This window comes from Eubalaena glacialis, chromosome 10 (genome assembly GCF_028564815.1).
Source record: "Eubalaena glacialis isolate mEubGla1 chromosome 10, mEubGla1.1.hap2.+ XY, whole genome shotgun sequence".
NCBI lineage: Eukaryota > Metazoa > Chordata > Mammalia > Artiodactyla > Balaenidae > Eubalaena > Eubalaena glacialis.
This window is the reverse complement of record NC_083725.1, coordinates 80,162,865-80,175,311: the sequence shown is the minus strand read 5'-3', so window position 1 is coordinate 80,175,311 and position 12,447 is coordinate 80,162,865. Positions and strand designations below refer to the sequence as shown.

Sequence of the window (12,447 nt, the reverse complement as noted above, 5' to 3'; positions counted from 1 at the left end):
ATTGTTTCATTTGTTGAGTCTCACCTCCCTAAGAGACCATAATCATTCTTAGGAGACTGGTCTTATTCCTCTTTCTTTTTCGGGCTCAATTATATATGTGCTTTAGGCTCTAGGTGAACTCACTAAGCAGCCATATTACAAAGCTTCTGCTGACAACTTGCAGAAAGCGTGGCATCCAGGCAAGGACTAGGAGTCAGTTGTAGATCCATTTTTATGACAGAAGAATATGGTGCTGCCATCCAGGTGGCAAGGTCTCTCTCCCCTCTCAGAGAGCACTATTACGTATTTTAGTGTCAGGGATACAAGGGAAAGGTATCTGTCCCCCTCTTCCTCCTATCTATTTTGAAAATTCTCCGCTCCTCATGTTTAGCAACATTCTTCAGACATATATCATACCTAATTATGTGGATATAGATATATGATATATATAACTGTATGTTATTGAATACACCATTGCTATTATTATTTTGAACAAATTGTTATCTGTTAGATCAACTAAGTATAAGAAAAGTAAATTGATCTGATACTTGATGCCTATTCATGTTGTTTTGTCGCCTTTTAGTACACATTTAGTATACCAGGTGAATGGAAACGCTAGAAATAGGCCTTTAGTAATGTGGTGGTGAGGTCTGGGGACAGGGAAAGATTTCCATAGCCCTATAATTAGGTCTCAGTCTTTTAGTGAGAGTACTCTACTGGACTGTGAACTTCACAGGTGTTTCTCAGTTTTTTTTACTCCCCACTTAGGTGACAGAGGGGACTAGTGGGTCCTAGAGTTGGGTGTTTCCCTACTCCCACCTGAAAGCCTAGGAATGAAGTTAATTGGGAATTTCCCTTCCCCCAGATCACTTAGTCTCTGATAATATCACAGTAAAGCTAGGCTCTGGTTAACTAGAGTTAATAAGGGCAGGCCTTATTAAGAAATACAGATCGCTCTGGTGTATTTCTTTTTTTTTTTTATAAATTTATTTATTTGTTTATTTTTGGCTGTGTTGGGTCTTCGTTTCTGTGCGAGGGGTTTCTCTAGTTGCGGCAGGCGGGGGTCACTCTTCATCGCGGTGCGCGGGCCTCTCACTATCGCGGCCTCTCTTGCTGCGGAGCACAGGCTCCAGACGCGCAGGCTCAGTAGTTGTGGCTCACAGGCCTAGTTGCTCCACGGCATGTGGGATCTTCCCAGACGGGGGCTCGAACCCGTGTCCCCTGCATTGGCAGGCAGATTCTCAACCACTGCGCCACCAGGGAAGGGAAGCCCTCTGGTGTATTTCAAAATGATTCCTTTTCTCATTACCCAGCTGAAAGCACAAGGGGATTTTTCTCCCTATTTACTGTGAGAGCCTGGTTGAGCTACTGGAGGTAAATCTCAGACAGGTGCAGGACAGGAAGGTGGGTTTTTAAGTTTCAGAAGTTGTCCACACTGAGACTCTAGCAATTCGTCAGTTATAGTTCAGGCTTTCTAACTCTGTCCGGTGCTGGTTCCAGGTGAGTTTGCCCTTGTGAGTGCCTGCTCTGGGAAGCCATTACTCTCTCTATTCACCTTTCTGTCTCCCCAGTCTTAGGGGCAGAAATTTGCCCATTCAGTCCTTATCTCTCATAGGGCTCCTAGAAGAGTTGTTGATTTTTTCAGTATGTTCAGCTTTTTATTTGTTATTGTGATTTCTAAATTCCTTGTAAGTGGAACCCTGTACAGTCAATTTTCAGTTAAAATTCTCCAGTTAATTTAACAGCTCCAAATTTTGCCCAGACTGAAGAGAATGAATTTGTGTTGTTGTTGCTACTGCTGCTGAGGTTGTTACTGTTGTGGTTTTGTTGTTGTTGTTGACTCTGTATCATACACAAATTATATAGAATTAAAGGAGTGACCTAGAGGAGAACTTTGGCAAAACGTTCTTTGGCATAAATCGTAGCAATATTTTCTTAGATCAGTCTCCCAAGGCAAAAGAAATAAAAGCAAAAATAAAGAATTGGGACCTAATCAAACTTAAAAGCTTTTGCACAGCAAAGGAGACCATCAACAAAACGAAAAGGCAGCCTATGGAAAGGGGGAAAATATTTACAACAATGCCACTGACAAGGTCTTAATATCCAAGATATACAAACAGCACATAGAGCTCAATATCAAAAAAACAAACGACCCAATCAAAAAATGGGCAGAAGATCTAAATAGACATTTTTCCAAAGAAGACATACAGATGGCCAGCAGGCATATAAAAAGATGCTCAACATCACTAATTATTAGAGAAAGGCAAATCAAAACCACAATGAGGAATCACCTCACACTGGTCAGAATGGCTTCATCAAAAAGTCTACAAATAATCATTGCTGGAAAGAGTGTGGAGAAAAGGGAACCCTCCTACAATGTTGGTGAGAATATAAATTGGTGGAGCCACCATGGAGAACAGTATGGAGGTTCCTTAAGAAACTAAAGTAGAGTTACCATATGATCCAGTGATCACACTCCTCGATATATATCCAGAGAAAACTGTAATTCAAAACGTTACATGCACCCCAGTGTTCATAGCAGCACAATTTACAATAGCCAACATGGAAGAAACCTAAATGTCCCTCAACAGATGAATGGATAAAGAAGATGTGGTACATACATAACATGGAATATTATTCAGCCATTGAAAAGAATGAAATAATGCCATTTGAAGCGACACAGATGGCCCTAGAGATTATCACACTAAGTAAAGTAAGTCAGAAAGAGAAAGACAAATACCATGTGGTATCACTTACATGTGCAATCTAAAATATGACACAAATGAACTTATCTACGAAACAGAAAGAGATTCACAGACATAGAGAACAGATTCGTGGTTGCCAAGGGAGAGGCGGGGTGGGGGAGGGATAGATTGGGAGTTTGGGATTAGTAGATACAAACTATTATATATAGAATGTATAAACAACAAGGTCCAACTGCATAGCACATGGAACTATATTCAATATCCTGTGTAAACCAATAATGGAAAAGAATATGACAAAGAATGTATATATACGTATAACTGAATAACTGCTGTACAGTGGAAATTAACACAACATTGTAAATCAACTATACTTAAAACCTATAAAAAAGAATGAAATAATGCCATTTGCAGCAGTATGTATGGTCCTATAGATTATTCAATATCCTGAGATAAACCATAATGGAAAAGAAAATTTTAAAGAATATATATATGTATAAAACTGAATCACTGCTGCACAGAAGAAATGAACACAACATTGTAAATCAACTATACTTCAATTGAAAAAAGTTTTGAAATAAAGCACAGGAATCTAAGCTAAAAGTATGGAAATAAATACTGCAGTTACAGTTTATCAGAATGTTGTAAAACATGTTTTTTCCAAACTAGATTATTTCCCCCTTTTAAACCTTTTAAACTTTTAAACCTGGTTTTCAGGTTTAAAAGTTATGAAATAAGACTGTACAATCAAGTGCAAAATAATCAGGTAACTATTTTTAAATCAGTATTTTCCTTGACTTTCTCAAGATCAATTTCTGTTTAGTGCTTCAGTTAAAAGAAGTCTTAGGTAGGGCTGGATGCAACATAAGCAATGTGCACATGGTAAGGTCTAAACTTTGAGTTAACTTGGTAAATCAGGGACGGGCTCAGAGGAGAATGGTTTTGTATCTCATACTAGGAGACTCTAGACTTCTGAAAGAACCCTAGGGTTAACCTTCCTTTCCCTGTCTTGTTCCTGGAAACTTCCATGGGGAAACCAACTCTGCATGTCAAATAAAATGACAGGAGTGTCTCAAATGTTTGAGCTCACAATTTCGAAATCCAATTGAAAAGCTGCGCTACCTAGCTAGGTCCGGATTCTCTGCTGGCTGGGATTAGATTAGAGTCCTATAATAGCGGTGAGACTGGCTGGTAAATCTGCCAGAGTAAATTAATTTCCTTTATTTAATAAACATTGGGTGAGTGCCACCTGGTGTGCAACACATGCTGCTAAGTGCCAAAGATTTTTTTTTTAACCTTACCCGCAGCTCAGCACCAGGACTCATTAGAAATTCAGAGTACTTGATGGATGAGTTAATGTCAGTCCCTCCCTATCTTGAGAGATTGACTTTTCAAGAAAAGCTGAAATTGCTGGAGGCTACGTTAGCACCCTCTGGGTACAGACCCTGTGTCCTGCTTCACACCGCTTGCCCTTCGTAGCCACCAAAGATTTCAGAGGGGGGAATGAATGTAGGCTTTGAAGGTTGATGGCACACGTGACAGCCAGGGGTAAAGTTCTGAGCTCACAAAATGATATGGTTACAATTCGGCTTCTAAAATAGTCGTTTCTTAACCATTTTGTCATCACCATTGCACTGGTGAAAGCCATGGTTCTCTCAATAGGAAAAGGCGGGACTTCCGCAGGAAAAGGCGGGACTTCCCTGGTGGTCCATGCTTGACTCCGAGCTACCAATGCAGGGGACGAGGGTTCGATCCCTGGTCAGGGAAATAGATCCCGCATGCCTCCCGCATGCCACAACTAAAGATTCTGCGGACGGCAGCGACGGTCCCGCTCACGGCAACGAAGATCTCCCCTGCCACAGCTAAGACCCGGCGCCGCCAAATGAATGAATAAGTATTTTTCTTAAAAAAATGAAAAGGCAATCCATATACACACATACTTACAAATGATTTCAAAAGATTGATACGTCAGAAACCTCAGGCCTTGGAAGTCATGTCGGCAAAAGTGTTTTGCACCTGAGTTTTAAAGCCTCGCCTACAACAGTCTTAAGTGGCAGAGCTCAGTTTACATGCCGCACAGTATCTGCTTTGCCGCGTTCGCCAATTTCGTCTTGCTGCTGAGTTCCCTAACCGCGGTCTGCGTCTCAGCCCCCGATTTCTGCCTCGAGACTCCAAGGTGCACTGAACCCGCGATCCGCCATCCTGAACTCCTTCCCTTGCACATCTTGCCTTTCCCGGCTCTGCGCCCAAGCGCACTTGCGCGCTTCCAACCGGTTATTCCATTCCCCGGATCCCCCACCGCCCTGCCTGAGGAGAGCCAGTTTCAGATATCCAGTTCCCCTGCCCCAAGGTTTTATTCGCTTGCATCAGTGCCACCGCTGCGGTTAAGAAGCAGAAAATTGGAATAAGGGCATCTTGGAAGTTAGGTGTCCTGAGCCTGGAGACCACCAACCTGCAAGGGGAAGAGATGTGCCGCGAGGCAGCCGCCGTGTCGAACAAAACACTGAAGCTTCTTGACACTGAGGTCTGGGGCGTGGACCTGTGGCTCGGGTCACTCGTGGCTCGTTTCGGCTAGTTTCGGTTCCGCCTGAGAAAACCAGCTACCTGGGATCCGTGTTTTATTCCACCGCCCCGCGATGCCGCCGCAGTGCTTGCCGCGCTGGAGGGTCTCTACAGGCTGCTTGGATCTTGCGCTATGTGCTCAGACCCAGCGATACTGCGGACAGTGAGAAGCTTCGTTTTCTGCATTCTGTCTGCTGAGGACAGCAAGTCAGCACCTCAGACCTTCCTGGAAGGCTTAGAGCAGGAGCTCCGACAGAGAGATCCAGAAACGTGCTGGGCAGGGTGTAGGCGGGTCGAGGTGCTGGGTAATCGGGCTTTACAGAGCACACTTACTGAGGGTCGGTGCAGGTTTCGTGGATGCAGGTCCTAACCATGCCGCTCTGAGCATACTTAGGGTGGGACTGTGAGCATCGCCTGTAGGCCCCGGAGCGCCAGTGTCATTTTGTGAGTGCCTGTGCTTTGGGAGTGGGCACATGTCTGGAGAACGTACTGAGTTTGTGTGTGTGTAAGAGTATGACTGAAGTGAGAGCGAGGATTGCACTCCGCTGGACTCTCTAGCACCATCAGGCTTGGCGGGCTTTCTAGCAGAGGACTGAATTGCAGTAGACGTGGGTGCAGGGCTGGCATCACAGGTCACTGGAACATCTTGGCAAACAGCAGCCGGAAGCAAGGGGCAGCTGGGCAAATGGTTCGAGAAGGAGGCTCAACTTTAGGTGATGAATGGCGGGGGAGGAGGCGTGGGGCTAGAGGTCCGCTTGGAAGCTTTTAGCCTTGCACTTCCCTGCTCAGGCCCAGCAGGGCATCCAGCCCCTCCTTAACCCACATGATGGACCAACCAGCATGACTCCAGGCAGCTGCACAGGGTGCTGATTGGGAAGATGGGTTGCGATCCCACGGAATCCCCTATGAACTTCCCTGGTAAGCACTTCTAGATCCCCACCTGGGCAGATAACAGGTACATACTTACTAATGATAACATTCCTTCAAGATGAGAATATGATCCCCATTTCAAAGATAAGTATACTGAGGCACTAGAAGTTACTAGCCCACGATGTTTCCACCTGGAAAAGGCACAGCTGCAACAGAGTTCCAGTGTGACAAAGTTCTTGATCCCCTGTGTCTGATACCCACAAGCCCTGCCCTCCTGTGCGTGATTCCAGCTGCCTGAATCAGACCCCCTCCTTGGGCACAGAATCATCAACTCTACTGTGCATTAACCCTCGAAGCTGCACTTCCACGGAGGTCTGCGGTCAGGCCTAGGGGAGACAGGGTTCCTTGTAATGCTGGACTCTGCCCGACAAGATCGCACAGCTGGGGATGGAGTGGGACACGTACGTGTTCAAAACCCGCAAAACCGAACAGCTGAAGTTAACCATGACGTCAAACTGTCCTCAGATTCCTACTCACTTTTCGTGTTTTTCGTTGGTCCTCACCAACCACCCCCCCACCACGTCCCCCTCCCGCCCCCGCCATCAATGACCTCAATGCAGATACAAGTGGGGTGGTCCTTCTGGATGCTCCAGGTTCTGGACGCAAGTGATGACACAATCCTTCTGGGGCTCAGATCCTTCCCCTCATTGGTTGCCCAGAGCTCCTGGACCACCCCAGACCCAGAGCAGCAGGAATAAGAGCAGCCGCTGGTGTTGGGAGGTATCAGACGCACTGCCCAGCTCGAGTGTCACTGCCACTTCTGCCACAGTGCCATCGCCTGAAGCCAAAGCTACTGCCACTGCTCCCTCCTCTGCTCCAAGCCACCTGGTTCCTGCTGCCAGGTAAGCCCGGAGATTCCTGCTTAGCTGGGATTCTGTTTTTCTCTCTCTCCCCTCTCTTCCTTCTCTCTCTCCATTACTTTTTCTTAGCTGATCTCTTCCAGTCTCAAAATGCTATGCCCACTTCTGTCTAGGTCATTTCACACAACCTGCATTACTCTGCAATGCATCCCAGGCTCCTTCCACAGGTAACACTGGATGGTCTCAGTTCACGCACTCCCTGCTTCACTCTCCCCGCGCTGAGGCGGGCTCCAGTTTCCTTTCCCGCAGCACACGTGCTTAGGTCAGTTTGGGATGCTGGAGCTCCCCTGGCACTACAAGCAGATCTGGACGCAGGAATAGTTTTGTGCAGACGGTGCTCTCACGGATCACGTCTTGTGCCCAGCGGACCGCGGGAAATGCTTCGGAACCTGGGCCAGCGCAAGCGGGTGGCAAATAGGTGCAGTGACTGAGGGGCAGGCAGCCATTAAACGCAAGCCCCCGTTGCGGGTTCTGGGAACTTTTTTCCCAGTTTAAGTCCTGGGTCCCAATTTGAGACTCTTCCAGCTTGATTCTTGCAGGGTACTCTTTACCGAAGTGTGGAGCAGCTGAGCAGTAGAATGTGGTTCTTCAGTTTCTCAGGGATTCCAACCGCAGAAATTTGTGCTCGGTAATCCCCTCCTCCCTCCATGTATGTGCAAAAGCCCGGCACCAGGAGGACAGCTCTGGGTTGCACAGTGGGAAAAGCTGTGGTGACAGGTACTCGGACTCTGTCCTCCAGGAGTCCTGGCCAACAGGTTGTATGTGAGAGTGAGTGGAGTGATGGGGCGGGGGCTATGGACCAAGACCTCCTCACCCAGTTGTCCCACTAGGTTTCTTTGCTAAGCCAAGCATGCTGCAGCCTTACTGGATCTTCCAGCAGTCCACTTGGCTGAGCAGGAAACGATGGTGAATCGGAGTGACATGACTAGCATGAAACCAGGAGGCTAAGGGAGTTAGAGGCAGAGGCAGGAGCAGAGCCTGGGTCTGTGGGCTCATTGAATTTGTTATTTATTGCTCCAGGTGCTGATGTTATTCTTCCCTTGCAGAGAGTTGTTATGGGCTTCTGGAAGTTCCCCCCTTTCCTCGTCCTCAGCATCCTGGTCTTGTACCAGGCAGGCATGCTCCACTCAGCGCCATTCAGGTGAGACAGCCCTGCCAGGAGCCCTCCCGCCTCCCAGTCATATAATTCTGTGTTCTAAGTTGTGCTGTGCTGAATCTGGCTCTTATGGGGCGGGGGAATGTAAGCATGTATATAAGTTTACCATAAACTTTTTATGATACAAACATGTGTATCACACAGTTTACAAACACACATAAGATACAGGATACTCCTTGTAAATTTCATATACTGTAACTCATTGAACCTCACAGCATGCTTTTGTTGATTGTTACCAAACATTTCTGTCTTTAGCAAACCTGTTTACTAATTTAACCATAATTTGATCAATGAATTGCATCCTAATCTGCTAATTACTTTGCCAATAAATTTGTTATTAAATCTATGTGATGTTTTCATCTAATTTCTCACCTTTATTCAAATTACATTAAATTGAAACCATTTTCAGATTCAAATCATTATCATTTAGTTTTTAATAATGGCTGTATTTACACTAAGCTCATAAAATTCCTGAAAATCTAACCATCACCTTTCACAAGTCTATATAATCCACTTGGAGCAAACCACTTCTTTTAGGTCACACCAGAGCCTAAATCCTGGTGAGTGGCATTTTTGGATGGATACATGCCTCATGCCCTGTCCATTGAGAACTGGGCTGGGTTGATAGAGATGAAAAGGGGAAGGGTTCTAGGCCAGAGTTTTCCTGTTTAGAAGACACTTTGAGATTAAAGCCTTTGTGTGCAGTTTATTCATTGCTACTATGTGTATAGATAGTGGACAAACTTAAATCCTTATTTGAATCATCTAGTCTTTCTAGATGTGTAAAAGTGCACAACATATGTTGAAAATAGAGAGTTAAAGTAATACCTTTTAAGTATTTTTTTCTGTTAATTCATAGGAATGGTTATATTTGGGGAGTGGAATTGTTAAACTTGAGTCTTGGAGAGTAAGCTGATTGTTCACTGGGTGGTCGGGGAGGGAAGAGGGGACAGGGAAGGAAGTGCAGAGAGAAGGGTTCTGTGCCCATGAGTCTTTAGACAAGTTCAGATTGTCTAACCCTTGTTCTATTTGTGTGTTTTAGTTAATATTGCTGTGTATTAAAGAATAAGCAAGTCCTAATGCCCAAAGTATATTAAAAATAGAGTAGTAAAATAATCCCTTAATAAATGCCCTTTTGTTGGTTTTTAGGAAGGGCTGTATCTTCTGGGAGTGTCTATGTTAATCCACCTCTTGGAGCTAGATGTAGTCTTGTACTTAGTCGTTGAAATGCTGGAGGAGGGGTAAGAGGAAGGGTGAAGGGAAAGGGCTCTTGGCTAATATCTCCATATAGAAAACAATTTTAGGTTATAACCATAGGTCTATATGTGCATTTTTGTAAAGTACCAATGTTTATTATAGACAAGGTTCATTCATTATTTTGCAACATCTAGGCTTTTTTAGATGTCCTGAAGTGACAATGTATGGTAAAAAGTAGAGCTACTGAATTAGCCAATTTGTAAATATCTTTGTTATAATTGATGTAAAAGCAGCATCTTGGACATGGAATTGTTAAACCATCTCTGAGAAATGCATGTCAGGACATGTTCATTAGGTTGGCAGAAGAGGGGCAGAAGGAAGTATAAAGGGAGGGATGTATGTGGACGTGTTCATATTTATATTTTGATGATAACCATTGATGTGTGTGCATCTCTTGGCTGTACTATAGGAATACATTGTTAAGTAATTCAATGGAAACAGATCTCCTTGCTAACACTTTAATAGTTTAGATTGGATAATGAATCCTCTTAGAAGCATTATACTTTGTGTACTCTGTTGCTTTATGTATCATTTTTAATTGAACATTAAGGGAATGTAGTATTTTAATCATAACTCTGCCAATATCTTTGTCTAGAGGCCTGTTGCCATTTTTGTCTTTTCTGAAATTTTTGTCACCAAGAAAGGCAGGATTACATTTTTCTCCTTCCAGATTGAGTTGGTGTAGTGTATTCTTGGTTATCAAAATGCTCATAGCTTTGGGACTTTGAAATGATAAATATTCATGATGTGTGAAAAAGCATGATACATAACTGTATGATCTTAATTACATAAAAATGGATGCTTAGTTGTGTAAATACACAAATGAGATCTAGAAGGACACATCAAACAGTAAACTGCTTGTGATGATGGATGACTTTGTTTTTTGTTTCTTGTGTTTTTTGGTTTCCTATTATGCACATGTTAACTTTTAAGAAATAAATGTTATTTTAAAAACCTTAAAAAAAGAAATTAAAAAGAGAGAGAGAATTTGGTTGGCCACATCCTCAGTGGAAGTCCCAGAAACCAAGAAAGCTGGCTGCTTATCCTGGGGTGGGGGTAGGCAGGGGCTCAGAGCATGAGTTGGGCTTGCTTCCCTTCCCTAGGTCGGCCTTGGAAAGTGGCTTTGTACCTGCTACACTCACTGAGGAGGAATCGCGCCTCCTACTGGCTGCAACGGTGAAGTATTATGTGCAGATGAAGGCCAGTGAGCTGGAGCATGAGACAGAGGGCTTCAGGTAAATCTCTGCACCCCTCCCAGAACATGGCTTACCCTTCCCCCAGCTTACCAGGAAGGTGTATACTTAAGAATGAGATTGGGTATAGTGCCATAAATCTCTCTCTCATCTCATAAGCCTTGGTTGGTATTTAATTTACACAGGAAAGATTGGCTGTTAACAGTTCTGTGTTCCAAGACCATTAACCCAGAGACATCTTTGGTCTTCTGACACCCCTGGAAATGTCTACAGGGAGTGATTGTGGCATTTTCCCTAAAACCCTATGATTTTCTGCTGTGATGATTGTATTTAGCAGAAACATCTAAGGTTCACTGGTGCCTCTCAGAGTAGTAATTTTCCACTGATGGTCCCATGGGGCAGCATCTGCCCTCAACCTCTCACTGACAGGCCTTCTCATTTTCTCCATCCTACAAATCAGCATCACTGCCCAGAAGAGATCGTGCAACACTGCCACTTGCGTGACCCATAAGATGGCGGGCTGGCTGAGCAGATCTGGGAGCGTGATTAAGAGGAACTTCATGCCCACCAACGTGGGCTCCAAAGCCTTTGGCCGCCACCACAGGGACCTGCAGGCCTGAACAGTGAAATGACTCCAGGAAGAAGGTGACCGCCCTAGTACTTTGAATGGCATGGCTGGTGGCTGGGTATTATTGCAGGGGTGCGGGTCACACTCTAACCCTCCCTGGGCATGTATCATAAAAAAATCTATAGCGGCTGGATATAGAACAGAGAGTCTCAATATCTGAAACCCCTATAACTTGGGTTTATTTTTATTTTTCCAGTGTCTCCTGGTGACACTAAGATCATCTGCCAGGAAATATAGAACCTCTTCACTTAAAACACTGTTCCCTGAAGTTATAATTGTGATTATTCTAGGTTTTGAGTTTGAAAGGCAAAGACTCTACCCTTTGGGAGTATTCCCTACAATGTCATGAACATCTGGATTCAGAGCATAGACTTGGGTTCACATATTGTGTTTGTCCTCTGCTAACTATGTCACCATGGGCCAGACCCTCTCTGAGCCTCGGTTTCCCCATATAACTTGAAGGCAACAATAGTAGGTACCTGTTAGCAGCTGAACTCTGCTGCTTTAATTTGCAGTGAAAGCAACTTGCAGAAAAAATAGCATGGAAGACACATATACGCATGCTTCTTGAAATTGAAAACACTCTTTTCCTTGAAATAAACTAAAGCTTAATGCAGAATAAAATCATTGTAGTTATCTAGTGTGCATCTTTTTAATATTTGATTCCATGTTCAATAAATATAACTCATGTCTCATTGGCTTATGTGGTAGCAAATCAGGACCCTGTCAGCCAACCTTGCCAAGGGGTATTATATCCATCATGGATTCAAACTAACTTAGTTTTCACAGACATGTTTTGTCCTTATAAGTTTTTTGATTGTGAGATCTTTTAGTGATAACATATCTGACAATGCTTTTTAAATAAACTTTTATTTGTTTGTTTATTTATTTATTTTGGCCTCACCTCACGGCATGTGGGATCTTTGTTCCCCAACCAGGGATCAAACCCATGCCCCCTGCAGTGGAAGCACAGAGTCTTAACCATTGGACCACCAGAGAAGTCCTGACAATGTTTACTAAATGGCAACCAAACTCTTGATTTAAAAAAAAAAAAAAAAAACTTAGCCAAATCTTCCAAAAATACACCACACATTTCCCCTGCACACTTAAGTTAGAATGTTCTTAAAATAACTTTAATCTTCTTTAATGAGCATGTTCAATTTAACCTGCTGTTTACTTT

General features: G+C 43.9%; 1 protein-coding gene across 1 annotated transcript; it reads left to right on the top strand.

The window, feature by feature from the left end:
* The first annotated feature begins 8,088 nt into the window (after nt 1-8,088).
* LOC133099419 (calcitonin receptor-stimulating peptide 3-like) lies at nt 8,089-11,259 on the top strand. The gene is made up of 3 exons (XM_061203071.1): nt 8,089-8,174; nt 10,550-10,681; nt 11,100-11,259. The coding sequence occupies exons 1-3, from the start codon at nt 8,089-8,091 to the stop codon at nt 11,257-11,259; spliced, it is 378 nt and encodes a 125-aa protein (XP_061059054.1).
* Nucleotides 11,260-12,447: the final 1,188 nt, after the last annotated feature.